Genomic DNA, 26,219 nt, shown 5'->3' with positions numbered 1-26,219 from the left:
ATAATGAAAAGTTTATTTGGTTGCTGAGTTCAAAGCACAGTGGTTTTCGTATTTATTTAAATGGAAAATATTTAATCAATCAATATTGATAATTCAGAAATTCATGATTAAGAGGAAAACTTTAAATCTATTTTAAACATCCATTGCAAAATCATATTCTCTCAATTTGATTATTTTTTTAAGAGCTGCATCAGTGTCTCTTCATGAGTATGTACAATGATAAAAAGGCTGGAAGAAAATAATTTAACTTGTTTTAATATTTATCTCTGAGTGCTGGAGTTACAAGTTTACTTAATTTTCTTCTCATAATTAAAAAAGAAATAAAATCATTGAAAAAGAAACCAACAAATGATAAAGCTTATCTTCCTCTTTCTATAATTTCTGGAAAAAAAGTGTTTAAAAATCACAGCAGATTACATACCCATTGTATTTATTTTATGAATAAATATTCTAAAATAATGGGCTTTGGTTTCATTTTCTAGATGGTGGTGGACAGCATTAAGGCAGGTATCATTTTTGTGGTGTACGAACATAGCGGCTTAACCTTGGAGAGCCTGCTTTATCTCATAGAAAAAGCTTTGGACGGGCAGAAGGTACAGAGTATGGGGATATTTAGTGATGGAGACAGCAGAGAAATCAATTTACTCCAAGGTAAGCCTGGAGATTGAAAGCAACAACCAACTTGGCACGAATGTGGTGTTTGTCTACATGTATGACCTTCAGAACACTATTTAAGTTTCAGTTTGCTAACAGAGTTGATATCCCAGCTCAAAGCAGTCATACAGGAGGAGTTCTCTCTTATTCAAGGGAGGGTGGGCCCTTTTGTTCTATTCAGGCCTTCAATGGATTGGTGAGACCCACTCATACTGGGAAGAGTAATCTGCTTTACTTACTGTCTAGTCAAACATTAGCCTTATTCCCAAACACTCTCACAGACACATCCAAAATTCTGTTTGTCCAAATATCTGAGCACCCCCATGGCCCAGTCAAGATGACATGTAAAATTAAGCATCACACCATTAAATAAGAACTTCCTTTTTCCCTCTTATTCCCACCCCTAAGAACTACCATTCTACTTTCTGTTCCTATGAATTTGACTACTTTACATACCTTACATAAGTGACTACTTTACATACCTTACATAAGTGAAGCATACAGTATTTCACTTTGTGATTGGCTTATTTTACTTAACATAATGCCATCAATTGTCATCCATGTTGTAGCTTAAGACAGGATTTCCTTCACTTTTTAAGGCTGAATAATATTCCATTGTATGTACAGACCACATTTTGTTTATCCTTTCATTTGTTGACGGCCATTTAGCTTGCTTCCACCTCTTGGCTATCGGGAATAGCACTATTATGAACACCGAGTGTGCAGACAGTTCTTTGAGATTCTACTTTAAATTGCTTTGGATATATATCCATACATGGGATTGCAGAATTATATGGTAATTTTATTTTTAATGTTTTGAGGAACCTCCATACTATTTTCCATGTGGCTATATCATTTTCCACTCCCACCAACAGTGCACAAGGGCTCCAATTTCTTTACATCCTCACCAACATTTGTTATATTCTGTGTTTTTATTTGTTTTTATTTGACAGTAACTATCTTGATGGGTTTAAGGTGATATTCATTATGGCTTTGATTTGCATTTGTCTACTGATTAGTGATGTTGAGCATTTTTTCGTAGGCATATTGGCTATTTGTATATCTTCTTTATCTACATCTATTGAAGTCCTTTGCCCATTTTCTGATGGGTTTATTTGATATTCTCCATTGAGTTTAGACATACTTTATATATAGTCTAGATATTAATCCTATCAGATGCTTGCAAATATTTTGTCTGTTCTGTATGTTGCCTTTTACTCTGTTTATTATGTTCTTTGGTGCACAAAAGCTTTAAGTTTGATGAAAGTGTAACAATTTTAATAGCAGCAAACCCCAAGATCTGTGAGTTGGTGTACACAAACAGCATTTGTTATATTTCCAAATGGCTTATCCCACAAAGAAAAGGATTGGCTGATACCATTAACTCTTTAAGGATCATCTTTTAAAAATGTCAATGGTTATGATTCTCAGAAGGAAGGAGATGATGACTGTTTCAGAATTAAATTTTCAGCTTCTACTCTTCTTTATACTATAATTTACATCTTTCCTTGTTATACCTAAGATAGAATGGTTTTAAGGTTTACTAGCATGAAATCTTCCATCTTTGTGAGAGGAGGGGAGAAAGGGAATAAGATGGTCAAGGATCCAGCTGGCGGAGACCCCCTAAAATGGCACAGTGGGTACCTGAATCACCCATCAAATACTGTCTCTGTGGCTACGTTATCCAGTGATCTGTCCCAGCTGCTAACTTGGGAAACAAGCAGGGAAGCCTGGTGCTCTGCCGGGGCCAACTGCTCCATCTGGGGAAATCCCAAGAGGGCTGTATGATTGGAAAGTTTAGCTCCTGGCTGGGTTTGTCAACACCGTTGTGGAACAAACTTGGATAAATTCCTGGCAAGCAAAGTGCGTTGTCTCTTGAGTGCAAGAGACAAGGGTTTGGAAAAAAGACAGGAAAAAAACTCATCTTGGGTGCCAGTAGCCAGGGGAAGTGGCAGGCTCAACCCTTAACGACTGACCTCTCCACCTGCAGATGGACACTGGAGTTTTATGGAGACAAGTTCAGCGGGGTACGTGCCAGGGAGCAGGCAGGCAGCAAGTGATCGTGAGTAGGGGCAGGGATAGCCCACGATCACAGGCAGGGAAAGGGACCTGGGGGTATGTGGTCTTCTAGGCATTCCATTGCTATCAGGGCTTTTCCTTCTGACTGGAATGCTCCAGTCATTGCAAAACATCTCATCAATGCCTCGAGAAAGTGCAAAAAGGAATATGCATAATGGGTTTTCGTTGAAGCATGAGTTAAGCAGTCTTGTCTATTTCTGGTTTTAACTCTTGGGGCCTATAGCTGAGCAAGAAGACTTGCTTACAGCTAGAATTCAGCATGCTTGGAATAGTTTTAGTAAATTTTATTAACAAAATAAACTACTTTTGATTTATTGTTATTTTGTCTTGTCTTGTTTAGTTTACCTATGCCTGAAGCAAGTTGTATTCCACATCAAATTTTATATATTCGCCCAAAAGTAAAGCACAGCACTAGTTGTTGTGTGGGGTTTATATTTATGATTAATTACATGGTAGCTTTTCTCTAAATGACGGAGGAGAGGTATTGATTACAGATTTATACTGTAGTGTAGTAGGCTTACCTCTCATGGAGTAGAAGGACCCGTTAGGGTTTTCTAACATCTCAGACTTTTTGTTCTGCACATGAGAAAGATTTCCAAACTTTTCCTTTTGTTTTCTTATTTATTTATTTATTAAGGAGGGTTGGGGGAGAGAGAGAGAGAGATAGTAACGGGAGAGAGAGAGAATCTTAAGTAGGCTCCATGCCCATCACAGAGCAGATGCAGGGTTGAGTCTCACACTCTGAGATCATGACCTGAATGGAATTCAAGAGTTGAATGCTTAACCGACTGAGCCACCCAGGCGTCCCGCACTGTTTTTTTGTTGTTGTTGTTTAAATCAAGAGTAACATAACAAAATAACTGAAAACTAAAGTTTCTCTTTTAATAATTGTTGTGTTTCCCCAGGAGCTTTTGTCTTAAAACCAACAACAAAATGAAATCTCTTACTCCAAGCATCTGAAGAGGTCCTTCCATTCTGTATCTAGATGTCTCAATCGAAAGAAGTGAAGTGTTGGGATTCTTGCCTGACTTTGTTTTCACTTTGTTCCTGGGATTTAAGAATTCAGAGTCTCTGGGACACCTTTAGAAATGGGTCTAGACACATAGAGAGTCACTGAATCATCATACAGAATTCCCAGGAAGTAAGAGCTTCAGTGATGTTTACCACCTTTTGGGAGTCTTCTGTTCTGAATAACTTTTTTTTTTTTTCTGACATCTTCACTTTGCAACTTGGTGGCAAAAGTGGCAGGACGTGACTGGCCATCTACCCCAGACCCTGCTGGGAGCCTGCTAATGCACACTGCTGCTCAGTGAACGCAGAGAGACAAGGTCCTAAAACTAAGCGCACAGCGTCCAGTAAATCCAGAACGTGAAGGAGAGTGTGGGCCATGCAGGAGCCCTTTTGTGGCCCTAATATGGTGTAGCATGAGAGCATGGGCAAGCTCCAGATCAGGCTCTTATGAGCAGTCTCTAGCTTTTTTTTTTTTTTTTTAAAGATTTTATTTATTTATTTGGCAGACAGAGACCACAAGTAGGCAGAGAGGCAGGCAGAGAGAGGGGAGGAAGCAGGCTCCCTGCTGAGCTGAGAGCCTGATGCGAGGCTCGATCCCAGGACCCTGGGATCATGACCCGAGCTGAAGGCAGAGGCTTTAACCCACTGAGCCACCCAGACGCCCCCAGACTCTAGCTTTTTGAATTAGGATTGCATTTTCCCAGAGTGTAAGAGTTTCTGCTCATGATAAAGTTACAAACTAATATGACATTTTGAGTTTTTCCTCAGGTTATACAATTGGTATTGGAAACTTATTGAGACCTGAAGTGAGAGACTTCTGGGAGAAACTAGGAAGCTGTGTGGCCCCTGAAGAAGAAGGGGGTCATGTGGACCTCTTTGTACCTCTTGGAGCATCAGGTCAGTTTTCAAAAGCAGTGGTCATGCCTACCCCCAATGATATTTTGGGAATTTTTGAAATGCCTTCAGTTCAAATAATTCAGTCACATTTTACTCTTTTTTTTCTTTTTCTCTTACACCTCATACCCTCAGGTATTTAAGGGGAAAAGAGCTGGGGTTAGTTTGTCTGAGGAAACTGTCCCTGCAGAATAAGGTTACTAGTGACCTGAGCCAGCCAGGGATATTATCTGTAGCTCTTCTGGAAAATATAATAAAACCAGCCTCCGCTACACAGGGGAAAATGTCTGAACCCATAATCAACTGGTCTGAGAAAAGCCTCCCTGCTGTGTTCTGAACCTAGAAGGAGTGAGCATGAACTTGGTTTCAAGACCAAGGACCTTGGGCTTGCGTCCCATGCATGCCACTTGAGCTGTGTGGCCTTAGGCAAGTTTGTGGACCTGTGTCCTCATATGAAAGTTAGTATAGTAGCACCTTACAAGACTTGTATCAAAATAATGTAAATACATATAATAAATACACTTAAAAATACAATAAAAATAAAGACTTGGGGCACCTGGGTGGCTCAGTGGGTTAAGCCGCTGCCTTCGGCTCAGGTCATGATCTCAGAGTCCTGGGATCGAGTCCCGCATCGGGCTCCCACTGAGCAGGGAGCCTGCTTCCCTCTCTCTCTCTCTCTGCCTGCCTCTCTGTCTACTGTGATCTCTGTCTGTCAAATAAATAAATAAAAATCTTTAAAAAAAAATAAAGACTTAAATAATATTTGAATATTAAAAACAGCCAAGTGCTTGGTAAAGAGGAGACTGGTTGTTGATCCCAGAGGTCTGATATCATTTTAAGTGCCCATCTGTCTAATATCAGTCCCTAGAACTCAAAGTTGATTTCAGTACTTGAAGAGAAACTCTGGAAACATTAAGACAAATTCACTTTTTAGATATCTGTTCAATAAAAGCTCTGCATTCATGGGCTTTTTTTTTTTTTTTAATGCCAAGCAGAGCAAGGCAGAGGGAGTATAAAATTAAATTTTCTCAAACAGTTTCTTATTACCATTCCTTAGGGAACTGTGAGTTTTAAAGTTCGCTCTAATCCTCGCATTTCCCTGAACTGTTTGTACATGCCAAGTATGCCTCTGGCAGGCTTCAACCAGGGGAAAAGGAAAAACAAAAGGATGAGAAGGGGTTTAAAAGAAAACAAATTATAAAATCATAAAAAAAAGTTTTACAATTAATGTAATCTTAACTAAAGACAATATGCATAGAAAAATCTAGGAAGAAATATAACACAATTATTAACAGCATCTATCTCCAGATGTGTTTTTCAGGTTTCCTACTTTTGAAATCAGAATATGGAGGGTGGGATTCCTCTGTTTAAAACCTGTGCGTGCGTGGGGGAGGGCGGCAGGATATAGATAAGGGTTTGGAAGGATACATACGAAATGTATTAACAACAGTTGGATAAGGGACTTTTCTTTCTTTTTATTATTTTTCCTTTTCTTTTATCTCCAGTAAACTAGTATTACTTTTGTAAGGAAAGCATAGCAATTTTTTTTTAAAGATTTTATTTTTTTAAGTAATCTCTACACCCAACGAGGGTCTCAAACTTAGAACCCAGAGATCAAGGGTCACACACTCCACCAACTGAGCCAGCCAGGAGCCCCGCAAAGGAAAATTTTTAACTGGAGTAGAAGAAAAAGAAAGGATTTGGGAAAGTAAGGCATTGAAAGGGATCAGGAATAGGGCAAAAGGGGGGAAAGAACAATAGATTTCGTGACTTAAAAATTGTCTCAAGCGAAATCTTGAGTTGATGGCACTGAACAGCAAATTTTTCACCACCATTTTGGCCCCTAAATCATCCCCTGAACTCATCAAACACAATTTCCACCTGGACAAGCCATCAAGACCCTGGTTCAGATGAAAGACCTCGGCTTCTCAGTCCAAAAATCTCTTTTCTGCCACCTCAGGCATCACTCAGGAGCTTATCATCCCAGTAGCTGTAAGTAAGGCCTCCGAGAGCTTGATCTCCAACATTTTTCTCTGAGTACCACCTCCAAAACATGCACCAAATATTCCAAACATCCATGTTCCAAATACTCCTACTGTGTCAGCCCTTTGCCTCAAGACCTCCAATGCACACACTCGCACGTTTCCACTCTTTTGTCTCCACGCCTCCATCCTCTGCTCCTTCTTTGTTAATCCTGGATTCAATGGTTGTCATTATCATTACTCTGTTGCAAAGAATCTGAACTTCTTTGTCTCCCTTTCTCGGGCTGAACTCCAGTGCTCCTTAAACACCACCGTCTGTATGCTCTCCGCTGCCTGCACGAAGCAGCCGGGTTGAAAACAGTGCTGTGGCTTTTCTTATTCATCTAACCTGACTTCACTGCCATAAATATCAAATGCGATTGCGGCACTGACAACTAATCCCCCCAACCCTCCCTTGGTAAATTTCTTTCCCGCTCTCTGAGAGGACTGACTACATCACCCCCTCCCCTCCTACGTCCATCTCTCGAGAACCTTTCTCTCAGCTGTTGACCTCACATTTTACTGCCCTGAGAAAACGCCTGACTTTCCCTCCCATCACCAAACCCACCACAAACCCCACCTCTTACCTTCATTCTCTGTCTTTTCTTCTGTCCCGACGGAAGAAGCAGCTCTGCTCAAGTCAGCACCCACCGGGGCTCTGTATCCCACCCCCTTTCACCTCCTCACGACCACATTCCCACACTCCGCTCTCTCCGACAGCCTCAACCCTCCCTCTTTCTTCGGTCATTCCTATCAAACCAGGAACACCTGTAGTGCCAGCTCCTATGCTAGAAAAGAGAGAAAGCGAGACCATATACTTTCCCTCACCTGTATACACTCAACCTAGATACACCTGCATAGTGACTGTACCCCGGGTTCTCAAGTGGTAATATCTGTCTGAGTCACCTAGAAGGCTTATTGAAGTACACACCACTGGATCTCATCCTAGCACTTCTCACTCACCACGTCTGGCATGGGGGCTGAGAATTTTCATTTCTGACGAGTTCCCAGGCGCTGCTGCTGCTGCTGCTGCTGCTTAGCGAGGCTCTACTCCAGATTCTCTCTCTCCCCCTCTCCCTCTTCCCCTCCCCCTGCTCACTCGCCGTCTCTCTCTAAAATAAATAATAAAATAAATAAAATTTTAAAAAAATTTCAAGCCGCTTTATCAAGGTCTAAATAATGTAAGATAAATTGTACATATTTAAAGTGTGCATTTAGATAAATTTTGACATGTGAAAATATTTTATGTGAAACCATAAAAGAATCAAGATAAGGAACATAGTCACCGCTCTTCAAATTTTCCTCATGCCAGTCTGCAGTTTTTTCCTCCTGCTTCTCCCTATCCCCATCCTGAATTAACCACATTGAGAAAGATTCCTCTCTTTCACGATGCATTAGTTTGTATTTTATAGGATTTTCTATAAATGGAACCATACACCGTGCATTCTTCTTTGTCAGGCTTATTTCACTCAAAAGAATTATTTTAGATTCCTCTGTTTGATGCTTGTATCAATGGCTCCTTGTTTTTTTTTTATTGCTGGGAATTATTGCATTGTACGTATATACCACAATTTGTTTATTTAGTCACTTGTTGATAGATATTTGAGTTCTTTCCAGTTCCCAGGTCCTAACACAGAAAGTAGCTATGAAACTATGTGTGAACATATGCTTTTATTTCTCTTGGATAAATACCTAGGAGTGGAATGGCTGGGTCAATATGATAGGTGTTAATTTTTTAAACACTGGCTGAACTGTTTTCCAGAGTAGTCGTATAATTTTACATTTCCACAAGCAATGTATGAGAACTCTAGTTGCATAGTATCCCACATGGGTATGTAGTCTTGCTAATGTTAGCGGTGCGCGTGGGAGTGCCGGAGTATCTCATTGGGGTTTGAATTTGCATTTACCTCATGACTGATGATGCTGAACATCTTTTCATGCACTTACCTGCCACTCATTGGTCTTCGTTTGTGGGTTGTCTGTCCGAATCTTCTGCTCATTTTTAAAATTAGGTTGTTTTCTTACTGAGAACTCCTTATGTATTCTAGAAAAGGCATTTACAAAATATTTTCTCTCACTCTGTGACTTATGTTTTTCTTCTCCGAACGGTCCCTTTTGAAGAGATGAAGTTCTTAATTTTTGTGAAGTCAAATTTATTTTTTTTTTAGGTTATACTTTTAATGTTGTATCTGGACACTATCTGACTGAAGTTCGTTCACAAGATTTTCTTTATTTTAGAATTAAAGAATTTCTTCTACACTACTTATAGTTTTGACTTTTAGATTTCTGAGCCGTTGACTTATTTGTTTGTTCATAGAGTTTTAGAAGTATGGATTGAAGTTTCGTGTTGGTTTTTTTTTTTAAACTCATGGATATCTCATTTTTCTAGCACCATTCCTTGTAAAGACTATCCTTTTCTCAGTGCATTTGATTTGCATCTTTGTTGAAACCAACTGACTACACAGATGTAGATATACCTAGGGACTCTATTTGATTTCTGTGATCCATTCCAATTAAAAGATTAGACCCCAATACATGAGAGACATCCCAACCTTTCAGCCACTGCCATCTTGTTCCAACCAATTTGGAGTAATTGTTTATTCTTAGACCACAAAGAATTAAAAAATATAACCCAGGGTATTAATTTCGATCAAAGTAATTCCTTCTATATGATGAATCCAATCTTTATGCCGGGTCGCTGAAGATGGGGTGAAATTAATGCCACACTCAAGTCTGACCATCATATTGAGCGGTTCCAACAGTTTTAAATTTGTCCTCTTATGAGACATCTCCTTTGAGTCAGACTATTTTAGAAAATATGCGTAGACTTTTCTCTGTCTCTGTCCTGAGTATTCCGACTTTGAAAATATGCACCAGGTCAGTCTTCCCGCACGGTCTCTCCACTCTGTTGTTTAGTCCTCGTTAATTAAGTGTCTGGACTTCAGCACTTAGTGGTGGGCTATAAAGTGCTTACGGGCTGTTCCATAGGGATTTGAATTGAAGATGAGAGATCCTAGAGGTCTTGCTTGGCCAGCTTAGCGTTCCTAAGTAATACTTAACGGTTCCAAGGAAAAACCTGTGAGTAAACCAATGAAAGTGTTTTTGACTCTGCAGAGGCAGGACTGGAAGTTCTTTCCCAGCTGTCTCAACTAACTGGCACGTTCTTTACTGCGCCTACTGGAATTGCAACCGGCTCTTACCAGCACAGTAAGTGTATATGGGGGCTGAGCACGTGACTGTCTTCCATTCCCTCTCAAAAGGAATGCTGTCACTACCCAAACTGTGTCATTTCCCACTGCCCACTGTCCTATCAAGTGCTTAGAAAGGGATTATTTATTACAAATATTTGCTTCAAACCATCATGTACACAAACCCTGTTGAAAACATCGTTTTTAATAGTTAAAGATGAATAGTTGCTGATCTAGAGAAATAACAAGGACCAAGAGCAATTCTTCTTAGTGAGACGGAATCAATGTGGTTTCCTTTGGAAATAAGAGCGGCAGCTCTGAAAAGAGAGTGAAGGCTTGATCAGGTTCCAGTTCAACTGCATTATCTGAGAGGAAGAACAAGGATAAAATATACACCTGGAATTAGTTTCACTTAGATACTGAAGCTACAGATATTAAATGCGCATGTAACATTGGCTAACCAACAAAAAAACCACACTGCTCTGCTAAAGTAACAAGAACCATTTTCCCCTTTAAAACTCCCTGGCCTCCTATTACATAGGGTTTGGGACCACGTAGAAACCACATAAAGCAAGACGTCGCTAATCCCATATTTGAAGGGGCTTTCAAACCTGGGAAGAACTGGCATGATTGGAAACCTGTAAGGGAAAAGATTTCACGTATCTACAGAAAAGCACATTGACCTGTTAGATTTTTGTAGCAGAAGTCACTTATTAATTTCAGCTCTGTAGCTGCATGACCAAGTGCTAGACAACACACTGGGCCTCCTGTGGAGAGGACGGCAGCCTTGCATCGGGGAGCAGGGAGCAAACACTGTTCTTTATGGGGCAGCTCTTCTTCCTTTTCTCCTCCTCTAACTTCTCTTCCTTCTGTTCATCTTCCTTTTCTTTCATCTTCTTAGTTTTCTTCTAGGAAAGCATGTCATAAAGAGTTGCTCTTGTTTATCAGTAAAAAGGGGGAAGGGGAATCAAATAAGGCTATCTATCCATTGAGGACACAAAATCAGATTTAACATGTCCCAGCATCATCCAGTAATTGACTTCCAAGGAGAATTTCTTTAAGCACCCACTATAGTCATGTAGAGAAACTTAGAGAGAGAGAGAGAGAGCCCAACCCGACATGATGTAAGGAAGCCATAGGTTTGGCTCGCCCAAGATGACTTTGGATAGCATGGTGGGGAAACCAGACAGAGTGGGGGTTTCTTGTATGTTCATTTTAGGATCTAAAGAAAAAGCAGCACCTTCTTGCCCACTCTGCTTCCTGATATACAAGTCCCACCGCTATTCAATTTTGATTTCAAATGTAACATGTCAACCTTATGTGTCAAAGAACAGATAGGCAGCATTTGAAATCATTCCTTCTTGAACTTCTTATTTTACCTTTGAAGGCAGATGATGGGTGTTTCTCTTAGTCTTCTAATGAGAGAGAGGAATAAGCCTGCTGTAAACACAACTTAGTTTTTGTTGTACTGTAAACAAGAAGAATTCTTTCATCGAAGCTCCGACCTGCAATACTAAAAGGAGAAAATGATGTCAGTTCTAGGTGATTGGCTGGGACGACCGTGGGAAAGGGATACCTGCTCCATCTACTTCAGGGAATCAAAGCTGCAGATGTGGTCCAGTCTCACGGATTTTCTGGAAGACACCTTGAAATCAGTAAGGAAACAGTTAAGTCCTCTTTTCAAGGAGTTACAGAAGAACATCAGTGCCAGGATAATAGGTAAGAACTCTCGCTGCTTCTCTTGCAGTTTCATCATGAAGGTCCTTTGTAACTGGAGGGAATTCCAGGGCAGGAAGGGCTGGAGCAAATGTTGGCTTCCATACCTGTTCGGTAAAACTTTCTTTCCTTTGTTTTTCATATCTCCTTTCAAAGTTAATGACTGTCCACTGACAACAAGTATATTCATCTTCAAAATGCTGAAGCTAGTTCCTTTTAAATAGCGGCGCTTGACTAATCCTATGCCAGTCAGTGGGTTGACTAGACAAAGCTCACAGAGTGTTTGCTAAACCAGAGGGCTCTGCCCTTCTTCTCACCCCAGCCTGCTCTAAAAGTTAAGCTCCTCTTAGACACAGCACCCACTACTTAAATTGTTCTACGATTATGCTCTATGCATTTTCTATATAAAATATTCAGTTTGGTGGGGGCTCCCCGGACCTCTGCTGAACCTATTGGACATCACTGAATTTATCATCCCATTTGCAGTCCCTACACAGGACAAATCTATCATAATAGAGTCTTGGAAGCCATTTTCTGTGTCAACCAGAGCTTCCCCTAAATCAGTCTATTCTTTAAGATGAAATTTTTGGTTTGTTTTATTTTGTTTACTTATCATCTGGCTAAATGACCACCACCCCCATCTTTTTTGATAGATTTTTTATTTATTTACTTGACAGACAGAGATCACAAGTAGGCAGAGAGGCAGGTGGGGTGGGGGGTGAAGCAAGCTCCCCGCTGAGCAGAGAGTCCGATGTGGGGCTCTATCCCAGGATCCTGGGATCATGACCTGAGCCGAAGGCAAAGGCTTAACCCACTGAGCCACCCAGGCGCCTCCACCGCATCCATCTTTAACCACCTATTTATCTTAGCCCTAACTCTTCCCATCTGACTAAAATACCCTTGAAATTAAGTCATTATTTAATTACGTCTCACTTCCTTCTCCCCTCCTTGCCCTACTTCCTGTTGAGGTCCTATCACCACAATGACTGTCTACACAATGGGTTTTTGCATGTAGATATTTCATGTCAGTGCATGTCCTACATCACTTTACATAAATGCCTCCAAATCAGGGAGATGTCTTCTTGACTTTATGTACTATCTGCTTGACCACACTTAGTAGATGTTCAGCCAGTATTTTTAAAAGTTTATAAGGCTATATAGAAATGATTTCTCCTGGTTTTTTATACAGATAATTAAGGACCAAAGAGAAAAGCAGAAAAAAATTTAGGTTTTTTTCAAGATAGAAGTATTCTTTGATGATATTTGTAAGAAATGAAAAATTAGATGGAATAAAAATATTTGCATATCAATGCACATTGTTCAAAGCATTAAAAATATAAAAAGATGTCTGTGTAACTATAGTTGTATGTTATTTGCTGTAGACTCAAAGTATTTAAGTCTTGAACTCAAAGATACAGGGGTGTGAGGAGGAAATTTTGGTGGGAAGGAGAATCTAAAATTGAAACTTATAGGGTCTATAATGTTCACATGTTCTCTCCTTATTGTCCAGTTTATAGATTCTATTTAATATAGTTTCACCAGGGTGGGTAGTTGTTAATATGCTTTACATTTGGTTACTCTTGCTCAATTCATATTTTATCATGGTAGATAATCCCCATGGCATAGTAGAATTTTAACTTTTATGCTTCACATTTTTTTAATACACTAAAAAGCAACTGTGAGGAATAAGTTGTTTTCTTGATCACATCTCATGATCACATCTTTATTAATCAATAAATTAATTCCAAGGCATATGGCCTTATATATTTACAGGGCAATTTACTTCTGACAACATGCATGTGGCTAACATTCTGAATAACCAAGAAATTGCACAAACTCTGGCAGATGGATTGATGGAACTTTCAAAAGAAAATTCTGTGAGTGTTTCCTTGAAGAAAGCAAACTTTAAAAACCTAACACTTAAGTACATTTTTAGTTTGTGCTGATTTTTTTTTTTTAACCAGTTTATCCCTTGGGAGACACAATTTCCTCTGAGAAATTACATCAGGTAATTCAGAAACAGCCACTGAGAGATTCTGGGCCCAAGATTTGTATTAGGTAAACAAAACAAACAAATATAGGGGCACCTGGGTGGCTCAGTTGGTTATGCATCAGCTTTCAGCTCAGGTCATGATCCCAGGGTCCTGGGATGGAGCCCCATGTGGGCAGCTAGGAGCCTGCTTCTCCCTCTCTATCTCCCCCTCCCCCTGCTCAAGTTCTCCCTATCTCGTTCAAATAAATAACTAAAATCTTTTTTAAAAAAACAGTCAAACAGGAAAAATTTTCTAGGTTATTTAAAACATATTTGCATTGTGCACTGTTTTCAATCTTATGATTAATTTCAGTCAGAAGTGCCTTCCTTGGGGTGCCTGGGTGGCTCAGTGGGTTAAGTCTCTGCCTTTAGCTCAGGTCATGAACTCAGGGTCCTGGAATCAAGCCCCACATGGGGGGGCGAGGTCTCTGCTCAGCAGGGAGCCTGCTTCCCCCTCTCTCTCTGCCTGCTCTCTTCCTACTTGTGATCTCTCTCTCTGTCACATAAATAAATAAAATCTTTAAAAATAAAAAGAAAGAAGTGACTTCCTTAAATAACATGTTAGTGGCTTTATGATTCACATAAACATTACTCAAGAGTTTAAACCATTAATAGTATGATAGGAAAAACAAGTAAGCATGAAACCGATAGAAAATGATGAAGGGCAAAAAAGGCTAGCTGAGACAGGAGGGGAAAGAGAACACAAAAGAACAGAAATAAGCAAATCAATAATTTGGTTGGTGACAGGCATTGGGAAAGCGTGAAGATGCATTTTTTTTCAGACACCAGTCTTGGCTCTTCTTCCAGAAAAGTCAGTCCATGCATCAGGAAATAGTGAGGGGAGACAGTTTCCAAGACCTCTGCCCTGAGACAACAGCAAGGCTCTAGGACCACAGACTATGCGGCTCTGTTCTGGGGAAGTGGAGAACAGGCTAGGAACAGGGACAATAGTAATGTACCTGATGCCACGGAATGATCCTCAATCCTTCTCTTCCACTGTAGTTAATTCTACTTTGTGGATGAATTTACCATCGCCTTTGTACGTGTTCTTTATCTACCAGAGGTCTGCTCTGGTTTCAAGTTGGCTGCCTGGGGAAGCAGCAGGCATCTCTGGAGCTAGCTGTGCACAGTGTGGAGGCTGAGAAGCTGCAGGTGGCCATGATCTGTCTACCCTGAAGACCCAGCTCCTCACTGTTCCAGCAACCCATCGGCAGCCGGGGGAGTAAAATGACCAAGGATTCTCATAGGGATGACCCCGAGATCTCCTGAAAGACCAGACCAAAGAATTTCTAAACATTGTTTGGTATAGGTCCAGTGTTCTTACTGCCAACCGAATTGTTTTAAAATAATTTTGGGGCGCCTGGGTGGCTCAGTGGGTTAAAGCCTCTGCCTTTTGCTCAGGTCACCATCCTAGGTTCCTGGGATCGAGCCCTGCATCTGCATCGGGCTCTCTGCTCAGTGAGGAGCCTGCTTCCCCCTCTCTCTCTCTGCCTGCCTCTCTTCCTACTTGTGACCTCTGTCTGTCAAATAAATAAATAAAATCTGTAAAAATAAAATAAAATAAAATAATTTTATATGACGTCATTTCATGGGTACTCAAACCTGTAGCCTGAGATGCAACCACATGTGGGGGTGTCCTAGACTGTTCTGCACTGTCATCCTACTGCAAGGGCCCCTTCCATGCTTCTCTCCCCCACCCTGAGAAAGCAGGCTCCCCTCTGTCACATTCCTCATCTGGCCTTGAGACTGATGTGGGCCAACCTGGGCCACTTTGGTTCTGACCATCTTGAGACCTTCCCACAAGACCTTGGCATCCTAATTGGATTGTGACAATAAGAGAACTGCAATTACTACAAAGTCCCATTTACAGATCTTGACTGAAAAATACTTTGTTTTCTAGACTATCATTTAGGTAGAAAGAAGAAAACGCTACTAAAAATATGTTCTCTTTTCTGCTGTACCTGTATTGACCTGTTTTGCAGGTGAATGCTTTAACCGAAAATTCTTTTTTCTTTTGATGTGTTGTGGGGGTGAATTTTTTAGGACAAACCTCTGGAGTTTTTGTCCAGTTTTCTGCTGAAGCGGTGTGGTAAAGGGAGCAAGGATTTTGAAGAAAATGTTATTCCAACAAAATGTGATCCAAAGGCAGCGTTCAGTTTACTCCTGAAGGTAAAGTGACTGCTGCAATTTTATGCCATTATTTTGTTGCACAGTTAAACACCTGAGGTTAAGAAATTTGTAAACAGAAAGAAAGAAAGAAAGAAAGAAAGAAAGAAAGAAAGAAAGAAAGAAAGAAAGGAAATTTGTAAACAATAATGATAATTCTACTTGGAAAGCCTTCAACTTGTCATTTCTCCTAAGAGCTTCCCTTTCACGGATTATTATTTTTAAAAAGGGTGTTTTGTAGTTTCACACCGAGAGTGACATTAAGCCACCTCTGAGCGGAAGCCGCCTCACCGACTGGGGTAGCACGGCGGGGTGGCAGGAGGCACCCAGGCACCATTGGCATGGATCCGCTCTCTGGGCAGAGCCCTGGCACAGACGAAAGAGAGTGTTTTCATTTGCAGCTTAGGACACATTTTTGGTGAAATAAGGGCACGTTCTTCTTTTCTTAGTTGAGATTCCAATACTTAAAAGGAAAAAAAAAGTGGCTTTGAAAACCAGTTCTTCAAGCAAACAAGAATAATTTTGCCAGTAGTACGTTCAGAACCCAGCCATCCCCACTTGGTTCCGTGAAATAATCAGGATTCGGAAAACACAGAAAGTTGCCTTGTCATTCAGAGAGCTGGTTGCTATGAAAATGTCATTTCAGAACCACGTGATGCTCATAGAAAAATCAGCTCTAGGATGATTGAAGGCTGGGGATGCCGCCCCCAGCCCCATGGAAACCATTGGTAGGAATACACCTGGGAGTTCTATCAAGCAGAAAAATAATTTGTTGCCCTATTAACCTGCTATCCTGGAAGCTTCTGCTCACATGCCTTTTAAGACAGCACAGTGCAGGGAAGGGCAAACAAGGGGGGCTGCTGGGTGCAGCGTCCCCTCGGCCGTGCTGCAGACCTGCTCAGCAACATGGCAGGCCCGCAGGTGTGCGCCTGTTACCAGGGAAGGATCCTTGCTTTCACTGTCCTCCCCGCCAAGGTGACTTATATTTCCCAAGCATAAGCTTCCTTTCCAAGAAGAGTCCTAACACATTTTCAGGGACATCTGAGCCTTTTTAAGCCAGAGCCCTGCTTGCTTCATGTGCCTTGCGCTAGGTCGGGAAACTCTCATGGGCCATGCACCAGTCAGGATTCTCCAGAGAACCAGAACAAATAGTATATGTATGTGTGTATGTGTGTGTGTGTGTGTGTTTGTGTATATATATATATTTATAATTTATATGTATGTATATATGTATGCTATATATAGACTAGTATATAATACCTATACCATATATACTATACTATGTATAGTATATCATATAATATTATATAGTATGTAGAATACTATATACATAGTTTACTATGTATACACATATGTGCTAATAGCATACATATATATACATATAAACATATATACACATATATGCTAATAGCATACACATATATACATGTATGTATATATAACACAGATTTGTTATAAGAAATTGGCTCACATAATTATGGAAGCTAAGAAGTCATAAAATCTGCAGGGTGAGCCTACAAGCTGGAGATACACCCAGGAAAGCCAATAGTACAGTTCTAGTCCAAAAGCTGGCAGGCTCAAGACCCAGGAAGAGCTGATGTTCCAGCTCAAGTCCAAAGGCAGGAGAAAACCAGTTATCTCAGTTTGAAGGCTATCAGGCAGGGGGAATTCTCTCTTACTTGAGGGAGGTCCAGGCTTTTCATTCTATGGTCATTCAACTAATTGCATCAGGCCCACCCACATTACGGAGGGGCAAGGAGCATCACTCAGTCTACCTATTTCAGTGGCAATCTGATCAAAAACACCCTCACAGACACACCCAGAGTGATTTGACCAAATGTCTTGGCACCCCGTGGCCCAGTCAAGTTGACACGAAATTAACCATCCCAGACAGTTTCTCAGGTAGCAGTTAACTGTGTGCCCCCCGCCCCACCTCTTGGTCTTCCCAGTTCCGTTCTCTAAGTATTGATAGGAATGCAAAGGGACGCCTGGGTGGCGCAGTTGGTTGGATAGGAATGCAAGGCCCTGTGTTGTACCCTGGAAGCAGACAACACAGTAAGACAGTCACTGCGTTGAGGTCGATAAAGCCTGCACAGAAGTGGATGATACATGGGATGATCGGTGCCTGGTACCGGGGTGCACAGGAGGGAATCGCAACGCCAAAGTGGGTATTCAATCGAGATTTTTCCTTTTGCTTCTCGAGACCTTTTACCTTATTATGGCAGCTGCTATCTTTTGAGATAGGTGGGGACTAGTCTCCCAAAAAGGTGGATGTTATCTCCATTCATCCTTCAGCCTGTGAACGCCTTTGGAAAACAGCTCTCTGGGCTCTCGAACCACCGGTGTGCTCCTGCTTCCCAAACGGGGATGCCCAATGTGCAACTGCACCCCACAGGGTCCAAATTCCTCTGATGCCCTCACAAAGTCTGCGTCATTCCTGACTCCCTGGAAACCTTTCTGAAGTTCTTCCCCGCGCCCCCCCCTTTATTCTTAAGGGTGCAGCTGTCACCCCCAACCCCAGACACATAGACCCCAGGAATGTTCCTCTTTGAAGCCTGAACACTAGAAGGAGGCAGAGGGGGCAAAATGATCAGCACTTCCTCCTCTGAAGTGTTTCTTTTCCATTTGTAAGACAATTGGCAAGACCCATGTCTGGAAACTCTGAAACCTCAAAGAATGGTCACTAGGAGCATTTCCTCTCAAAGACACTTGCATTCTTTCCTCTGGAAGATAAGATGCACTTTGAGTTGGGTCTTTCCAACTTGCTATTGACCTAAACACCTGATCACTTGAATAAAATAGTATAGTAGGTTTGGACTTGAAGTTGCCTTGCTGCAGGAAAACAGGCCTGCTAGTGTGACATCACCCACCTGTAATAAATCTGCAGAAGTGGAAGACTGTAATGCCTAGGATTTCTTAAAAAAAAAAGAAAAAAATCAAATTACGAAAAATATGTATTAGATTCTTATTTGGTTTTCTATCATTTAACACTTAAGAGGTTGTGCACAAAGCCCATGAAACAAAATTGGGGACATATACCAATTTCTTCAACAATTAAGATAAAATAAAGAAAACTGAGTTTCTGCACACATTAGAGTTTATTTTTTAAACGGTAGATATTTACTCTGAAGGGCACACAAACTCATAGCCCTAGGATGGGCAGTAATGGCTTCTACTGAGAGAACTGTTTTAAAGACCCTTCCATAGGAGTCCCATCAGAGAGCTTGATTGCCAAACCCAGGACCAGAGACACACACATGGAGCTGTGTGTGAAGGCATGACCAGACAGGGCCTTCCCTCCCTCCAGAAGGCCCAGACTCTACCCATACAAGTACATACAGATAGGTGTGTATGTGTGCCTGTCTGTCTGTGTACCTACCGTCTGTCCAGTCAGATCCTACCCATCCACTACTGCCCAGTCCGTACTCACTCCCGGCTTGGCCTAGCTGGGGTGTGTACCCTGATACTCTACAGCCACAGTGAGAGGCCACAGCCAGAATCGTAGTGGTCCCTGAGTTCTACCTGTCATTTGCACAACTACTTCTGGCCCCTAATTTAGGGGCTGAGTGTCTTCTGGGAGAAGCATCAGCAATAACTAGGATGTATCTGGAAAAGGCAGACAAGGTAGGAAAATTCGCACCATGTAATCAGAGGTCTCAGAGAGAGAACCTAGGCAAAGGCCCACCAACCCCAAAATAAGAGTTCCGTTATAAATGTGCCAAGTTTGCATTCCTATTACTTCCTCTGAATTCATACCTGAAAACGAAGTAAGGAATGCCATCTTTATCTAAAAATCATCTAGGGGCGACTGGTGGCTTAGTCAGTGAAACGTCTGACCTTTGATCTCACTGCAGGTCTGGTCTCAGGATGGTGAGATCGAGCGTGGAGTCCGCACTGGGCTGGAGCCTGTTCGAGATTCTCTCTCTGGCTCCCCCAGCACCCCCTTACCCTTACCCCTACCCCCCACCTTCTCTTGGGGGAAAAAAATGCAAACTGGGGAGAAGGCTGCCTGCTGCACTGAGGGACCCTGGCTCTTCCACAAAGGCTTTGGGCAGACATAAAGCACGGCTGCAGATACAAAATGAAAATTCCGTTTTGTCTGAGGAGAGTAGGGCAAAACAAAAACGTCTTGGCTATTAATTGATGTTTTTCTTCCAGTCTCACCCGTAGATCTCAAGGGGTTACCATGAGTAGTTTTGTCCCTGACCGGGAAGGGCAGCTGTGAGAATCGGGAATGTCAACCTCGGGGGCCATTGTTCCATTGTTTGGGTGGAGCCTGCAGCCGCAGGTGGGACTGTTGTGTTGTGTTTTGTTTTGAGAGATAGAGCCGAGAAGTTGGGGCAGAGGGAATGTGAGAGAGAAAATCTTAAGCAGGCTCCTTGCCCAGTACGGATCCTGACACAGGGCTGCACCTCACGACCCTGAGATCATGACCTGAGCCGAAACCAAGAGTCAGTGGCTTATCCCACTTAGCCACCCAGGCGCCCCAGGACTGTTTTTTCTAATGTGCTAATTTATATGGAAGCCACAAGAACAGCTAACAAGGAAAGTGAAGAAGGAATAAGCTATATTTAAATGTGGAAACAGGTCTAGAGAGAGCGTGAGAACTGTTTCTGACACATTTTCATTAGCTAAAAAAAGGGGTGGATTTTACAAAGTGCTGAGCTTTCTTCTGGCAATTTCAAAAGATAAGCCATTTGTCCTGGTGACAAGGGACGGGATGAGGCAGAAGCCGGGATTGGGCGGGATTCCTTGAGCGTCAGTCCCCTGCCTCCCCGGGGAAAAGGGGGCTGCCCTGAATTTTGTTTGTCAAGTATAATGTAGTTCTTGGGAAGCTGAAGGTTATCATTTTTTTTTCTCAACATAAGATTTAATATAAGAAAGTCATTGCATGTGTCAAGTGCTTCATTCATTGTATTCAGGGTACAGCGTGGTTCAGTGCAGACAGCTACTGGAGCCTCCTAAGGGCACAGCACGCACTGGCCGTTCAGACAGCACAAGGCCTGCCCCCAAATAATCAGCTTTGCATTGAATCTTCAGGAAAGAAACGTTCTAGAAGACAAACCACAGGACACAAAATCAAGTCTCAGCAACAACGATCCAAATTTGGAGATGCTGATTAAACTGGTAAGCCCACCCTACACAGTGAGAATCTTTATTATGGTTAATTTTTTTTTTCTTGAAAGTTTCCCTTAGGGAAATTAAAAAACAACAACAACAACAACAACAACAACAACAACAAAAAAACAAAATCAATCCTAAATATAATTGAGGGGGGAATCCAAGGGTAGATTTTTCTTTTGAGTAAGTCCTGGTCTGAAAAGAAGTCGAACCAAGAGGACCAAGTGTGTGTCTTGGGAGCAAGAGCCATCTTGGTGTTACTTGGATCTTCTAGTAGGACACGAAGACAGGATTTAAAGCAATGGGTCACAGTTTCTAACTACCCCACTGACAGGTGGTCTGACTTCAAAGGCTGGGTATGACCCAAATAAAATTCAGGGCCCTGTCTTTCTGTTTGCAAAGGGTAGAGCAGGGAGGAGGCTGCGGGCAGACAGAGGCTCGGGCCTGTCCTGTCCTCCGGCACCGCACACACTTTTCACCCCTCCCCTCGTGAAAGAATTCATCATGGTATTTTCCTTCTCAGAATCCTTTAAGGTAGACGTTAACAACCCCATTTTGTAGATGAGGAACTCAAGTTAGAACACTTAACGGACTTCCCTAAGGGCCGACAGCCAGGGGACAGAGACTCGTGAATCCCTCAGGCCCCAAAGCTCAATCCCGGGCTCCTTCCCCACCGTCCCCCCAACACTGAGCAAATCCACCTGCTGCTCACGGCACAGGTGTGGACCTCGTGGCATGGGCTTTCGCACACCCTCAGATCCACCCCCAGGAATCACCAAGGCCACGGGGGCTCAGGTCGTGCCGTGAGTATGACAGCATCTCCTCTCACTATTGGTCATAAACACCTGACGTTTGTTTTAAGACAACAACAAAAGGTTCCAAATGGAAACCTTTATTCCAAATGATTATCAATATTGGAGAATGCCAATATTTAAAAAAAAAAATTGTACACATAAAAATGTAACATGGGTTCCCAGTCAGCTGCCAGATGGGATATAATTTTTTTTAACTCCTTAGATAAAACTTAACCAAGAACAGTGTGTTTATAGTATTTCATGGAGTGAGTCACTGCCTGACTGTTCAGCCCGTCATTTCTCTACCACCTTGGACTTTTCAGGGTTTTTGAGGCTGTAGCCCAGTAACCTTTGAGTTCCTCATGTCTTTCTTTCTTTCTTTTTTTTTTTTTTAAAGATTTTATTTATTTACCTGACAGAGAGAGAGATCACAAGTAGGCAGAGAGGCAGGCAGAGAAAGAGGGGGAAGCAGGCTCCCTGCTGAGCAGAGAGCCCGATACGGGACTCAATCCCAGGACCCTGAGATCATGACCTGAGCCGAAGGCAGCGGCTTAACCCACTGAGCCACCCAGGCGCCCCTCCTCATGCCTTTCTACAGGAGAAAAAGCTCCGGATGGACTCAGCTGAGAAGCGATGGAGAGTCGCCGGGGAACTCTTACGGAGCGAGAGAAAATACGTGCAGACGCTGGCAATTGTGAGAGATGTCTACGTGTCGCCCCTGAAAGCAGCCTTGTCATCAAACAGAGCGATTCTCAGTGCTGCAAACATCCACATCATTTTCTCAGATATTTTGCAGATTTTAAGTCTCAATAGGTAAACGCTGAAGAGGCACTTTTTCAAATACGCATGATGCCATTGGAAGAACCCACACTTAGTTGTTTCAAACGCTGTACCAAGGGGCCCCTTCGTGGAGCCCCTAATCGTCTCAGAAGAGAGGGCTCTCGCCACAGGGCTGCGACCGATAGTGAGGAGGCCCCGGGGCAACCCCCGCCCCATTTCCACACCACAGTTCCCGGAGGGGGGCTCAGGGCCTGGGGGTTCTCTATTCCATACACCGTTCACCCCGAAGCAGGAGGAAGGAGAACGGTCTGGCACCGTTCTTAGCAGTGTTCAGTTGAGCAAAGGGAAAGAAAACAAGGGGTTTCATGGGCTACTGGGCTGAGAGAACCAAGACCGGGGGTCAGCTGACTGACAGTATATTGTTTCAAGAATGATCACACAGAAAAGTGATCATGGGTGCGGGCACAGATACACCGGGCCACCCCGCCCGTAACTCTCTGGGTAACTCGGATGCTCCTCACCCTCCCTGGGCCCCAGGCCCTGCAGAAGGAAGAGGTCGGACTAGGCGTCGTCCCTGTTTCAAGGCCTGTGCGGGCTGAATGACGGGTGACACCAGGTCCACAGCAGTGGGCCGATCAGGAGTTACAGCATTTGAAGTGAGTTGAGCCCTCTCCTCTGAGGACTGTAAGAAACCTTCCCCGTTTGCCTGGCTGGCCACGTGGGAGTGGGACAGTCAAGGGTCAGCCCTGTGGAGGCCAGCCTGGGGCTCCGACTCAGGGAATTAAGAGGAAGAGGCAAGACTCTACCAGAGTCAACCTCCTCCCTCACACCCCCGCCCCCCGCCCCTCCTCCCTTCCAGGCGCATCTGCCCTGCTCTGTGTCAAACAGACAGATCGGACAAAAGCCTGGCCAGGCCGCACCAACGACAACTAATTTATTTTCATTTTTTTAAGTTTCTAGGTTATCCCAGGCCCCTATTTCACAGGCTTCTTTTCTCATACGGCAGGCAGTTTCTAGACCTTCTGAGAGACAGACTGCAGGAGTGGAGCCCAGCCCACTGCGTGGGAGAACTATTCCTCAAGTTTGGAAGCCAGCTGAACACCTATACCAATTTCTTCAACAATTACCCGGTTGTTCTGAGAACTATAGAGAAGGTAATGATTGAGTTATCACCCAGGTCTGAATGAGACTTTCTGAGCTTGGAAGGAACTTTTGTGTTCCTTCCTAAGGACTAGGATTAACAGGAAAGACTTCTTCCCCACTCTTAGCTTCCAGGTGACGGGGGCCCCTGACCGACTTAATTTTGTATCACTAAGAGTTAACACAGTGCTTGATTCGGTGGGACCCAAGAACTTGTTGTTGGGCTGAGCTAATCCTACAAACTGTCAGGTTTTCATCTACCTGCCCCAATACTCTGTGGTTCAGTTACAGAGAAATGTTTTACAATGGGTTGAAGCAGGAGCGAGAGCCTTGATTCTACTCTGCCAACACAGTGCTCTGCAGCTTGGATGAGTTCAAGGCTCTTATGGAGAAAAAGAATTAAAAATCCATACGCTTCTTGGAATAAGGACACTCTGTTTCTGAAATCTCACTATGAAATAAGGATTTCTTTGTCTTCCATTGCTTGGAGAATTCGTGATAAACAATTTTTCCCTTCCTGACTTAAGCTGTATGTAGTCTGGGCAGGAATCTTTAGCTCCCTTCTGTGCCACTCACCGCTTTTGCTGGACTCTCTTCTGAAGGCAATGAGCTCTCTTTCTTCCTCTTCAATGTGCGTCAAAAGTGGAGAAGAGTGTCCCTTGCACTTCTGCTAGCATCCACTATATTCACTTGGACCGTGTCCACCTGTCCGGACTGAGGCCCTCAGGGGCAGGCCTGGATGCCTGGAGGCCTCTGGACAAGTCCTAACCTCAGACGTCTCCCTTTGTAGTATCATTTTTACCCCACAAAGGGAGTTTAAATACTGCTGGACAATGATTATGTGAAAGTTGAGTGAATAAGGCCATTGCAGAGAACCAACCTTTAGGACAAGAATGGAAGCAAAGTGTCACATAATATTATAAATTGATACTAAAATTGTTATAGTTAGGGATAGTAGTGATATCCATTTCACTAGCATGGGGTGTGCAGATAAATAGTCAGTAAATGTGAGCTGTTAATATTACACCCCGTGACTATTTGATGCATTCCTGGCATCTCTGAGGCACTTCTGTACTGAGACAAATGAGGTCACTTCCTGAGTGCTCCAACGGTGATAAAAGGATACACTTTAAAACAGATATTTAGCAGAGTGGAGCCCCCTTATGATGTTACTATGGAAAACACAGTTAACTGCAGCATTACAGTGAATACTATTAATAGTTTCTTACTGTGGAGATAGCATTTACTGCCTGACGGGCAGGATCCTTATGGATAGAATTGTTGCCCTCACCCACAAGAGTTAGGTAGCATAATCCATGCAAAAGCTCAGGCTTGGAGAAGTTAAATAACTTGACAGGGCCTCGTAGAATTAGATAGAATTCAATTAGAATTGTAATGTTAATCCAGGCCTAGCTGGTGGCAAAGTCCATTTTGTCTATACCGATTAAGTTTACGGAATAGGGTTAATTTACGATATAATTAATACACTGTGCTTAGTATATTAGTAAGTCTCGATAGGACTAGTCTTACTTGGGTTCAAGGTAGTTGTTGCCCTTTTGCTTTGAGTGCTTCATAGATCATGCTTGTCTGGCGGAACAGAAGGCTTGTCAACTGTACTACAGAGCAAAATTTTGACATAATGCTCTCCTTTAGTCCAGAGAAATGACACCAGCATTCCGAGCTTTCCTGAAAAGACATGATAAGACCGTTGTTACCAAAATGTTGAGGTAAGTTCTGAGGGGGTGCACCGCGGGGGTGCCCCAAGGACATGGCACACTTTGGCCTTCAGAGAGCGACCAGGGTTCCCTTTTCTCTGCCTCATACAGCCTCCCGGAGCTGCTTTTGTACCCATCGCGAAGATTTGAAGAGTATATGAATCTTCTCTATGCTCTGAGGCTTCACACTCCCGCAGGACACGCTGACCGTGGGAGCCTGACTGCTGCCATTGACCAACTCAAAACATACAAAAGTTACATAGATGAGGTTGGGGGCTGATGAGCGTTCATGTCCTTTACAAATGTTACAATACTTGTCGTACTGACTCAAAGATCCTAAAATACCTTATCCCTTCGTGGCATACTTCAAAGTCTTTTCTCCTCTTAATGTGAAATGATTGGGTTCAGTGATTTTGAGCACTAAGAGGGTCTATTCAAAGCCAAACAACATGAGACAGAATGTTTTCAGATACCTGGATAAGTGCAATAAAACTTTTATTAATATGAAAGTGTGAAGAATTGAATATTTGGATTGATTTTTCTAGACAACAAAAAGAAAAAAAAGTAAAATCCTTTGTTTTTGAGGGTACATCTTATGAATGAACTTTCCTGCCTCAGTAAAGATCGCAATCATAATTATTCTCTGAAAGAATTCAGCATCTTGGAAGATAGTACTATCATTCTGAAAATATTGTTGTGATGTGCATATTACACAGGCATCTGGGCTGAATGTAGACCGATAACCTCTTTTGCCCTGAAGATTGTGAACGCAGTCTTGTCACTTACCTCTTTGTCTTCAAACACTGGGGGCACAAAATTGAGATTCTTATTAAAGTGTATGAAAATCCTGAGCCGTGTACAAGAGCCATAAAATATTTAAATCTATTTTTACATATAAAAATTTCATA

At 42.5% G+C, this 26,219-nt stretch overlaps 1 protein-coding gene across 1 annotated transcript in view; it reads left to right on the top strand.

The window, feature by feature from the left end:
* Nucleotides 1–26,219, top strand: part of ECT2L (epithelial cell transforming 2 like) — a 45,025-nt gene that overhangs the window by 6,694 nt on the left and 12,112 nt on the right. The window contains exons 5-15 of the mRNA XM_044247790.1: nt 483–651; nt 4,513–4,641; nt 9,774–9,866; nt 11,384–11,566; nt 13,337–13,440; nt 15,639–15,764; nt 20,802–20,888; nt 22,275–22,489; nt 23,463–23,610; nt 25,250–25,323; nt 25,423–25,579. Coding sequence (XP_044103725.1) covers nt 483–651; nt 4,513–4,641; nt 9,774–9,866; nt 11,384–11,566; nt 13,337–13,440; nt 15,639–15,764; nt 20,802–20,888; nt 22,275–22,489; nt 23,463–23,610; nt 25,250–25,323; nt 25,423–25,579 — 1,485 coding nt within the window. The remainder of the gene's footprint in view (nt 1–482; nt 652–4,512; nt 4,642–9,773; nt 9,867–11,383; nt 11,567–13,336; nt 13,441–15,638; nt 15,765–20,801; nt 20,889–22,274; nt 22,490–23,462; nt 23,611–25,249; nt 25,324–25,422; nt 25,580–26,219) is intronic.

This window comes from Neovison vison, chromosome 1 (assembly GCF_020171115.1).
Source record: "Neovison vison isolate M4711 chromosome 1, ASM_NN_V1, whole genome shotgun sequence".
Classification (NCBI taxonomy): domain Eukaryota; kingdom Metazoa; phylum Chordata; class Mammalia; order Carnivora; family Mustelidae; genus Neogale; species Neogale vison.
Note: the sequence above shows the minus strand (reverse complement) of the source record. Positions and strands in the feature narration are given on the sequence as shown.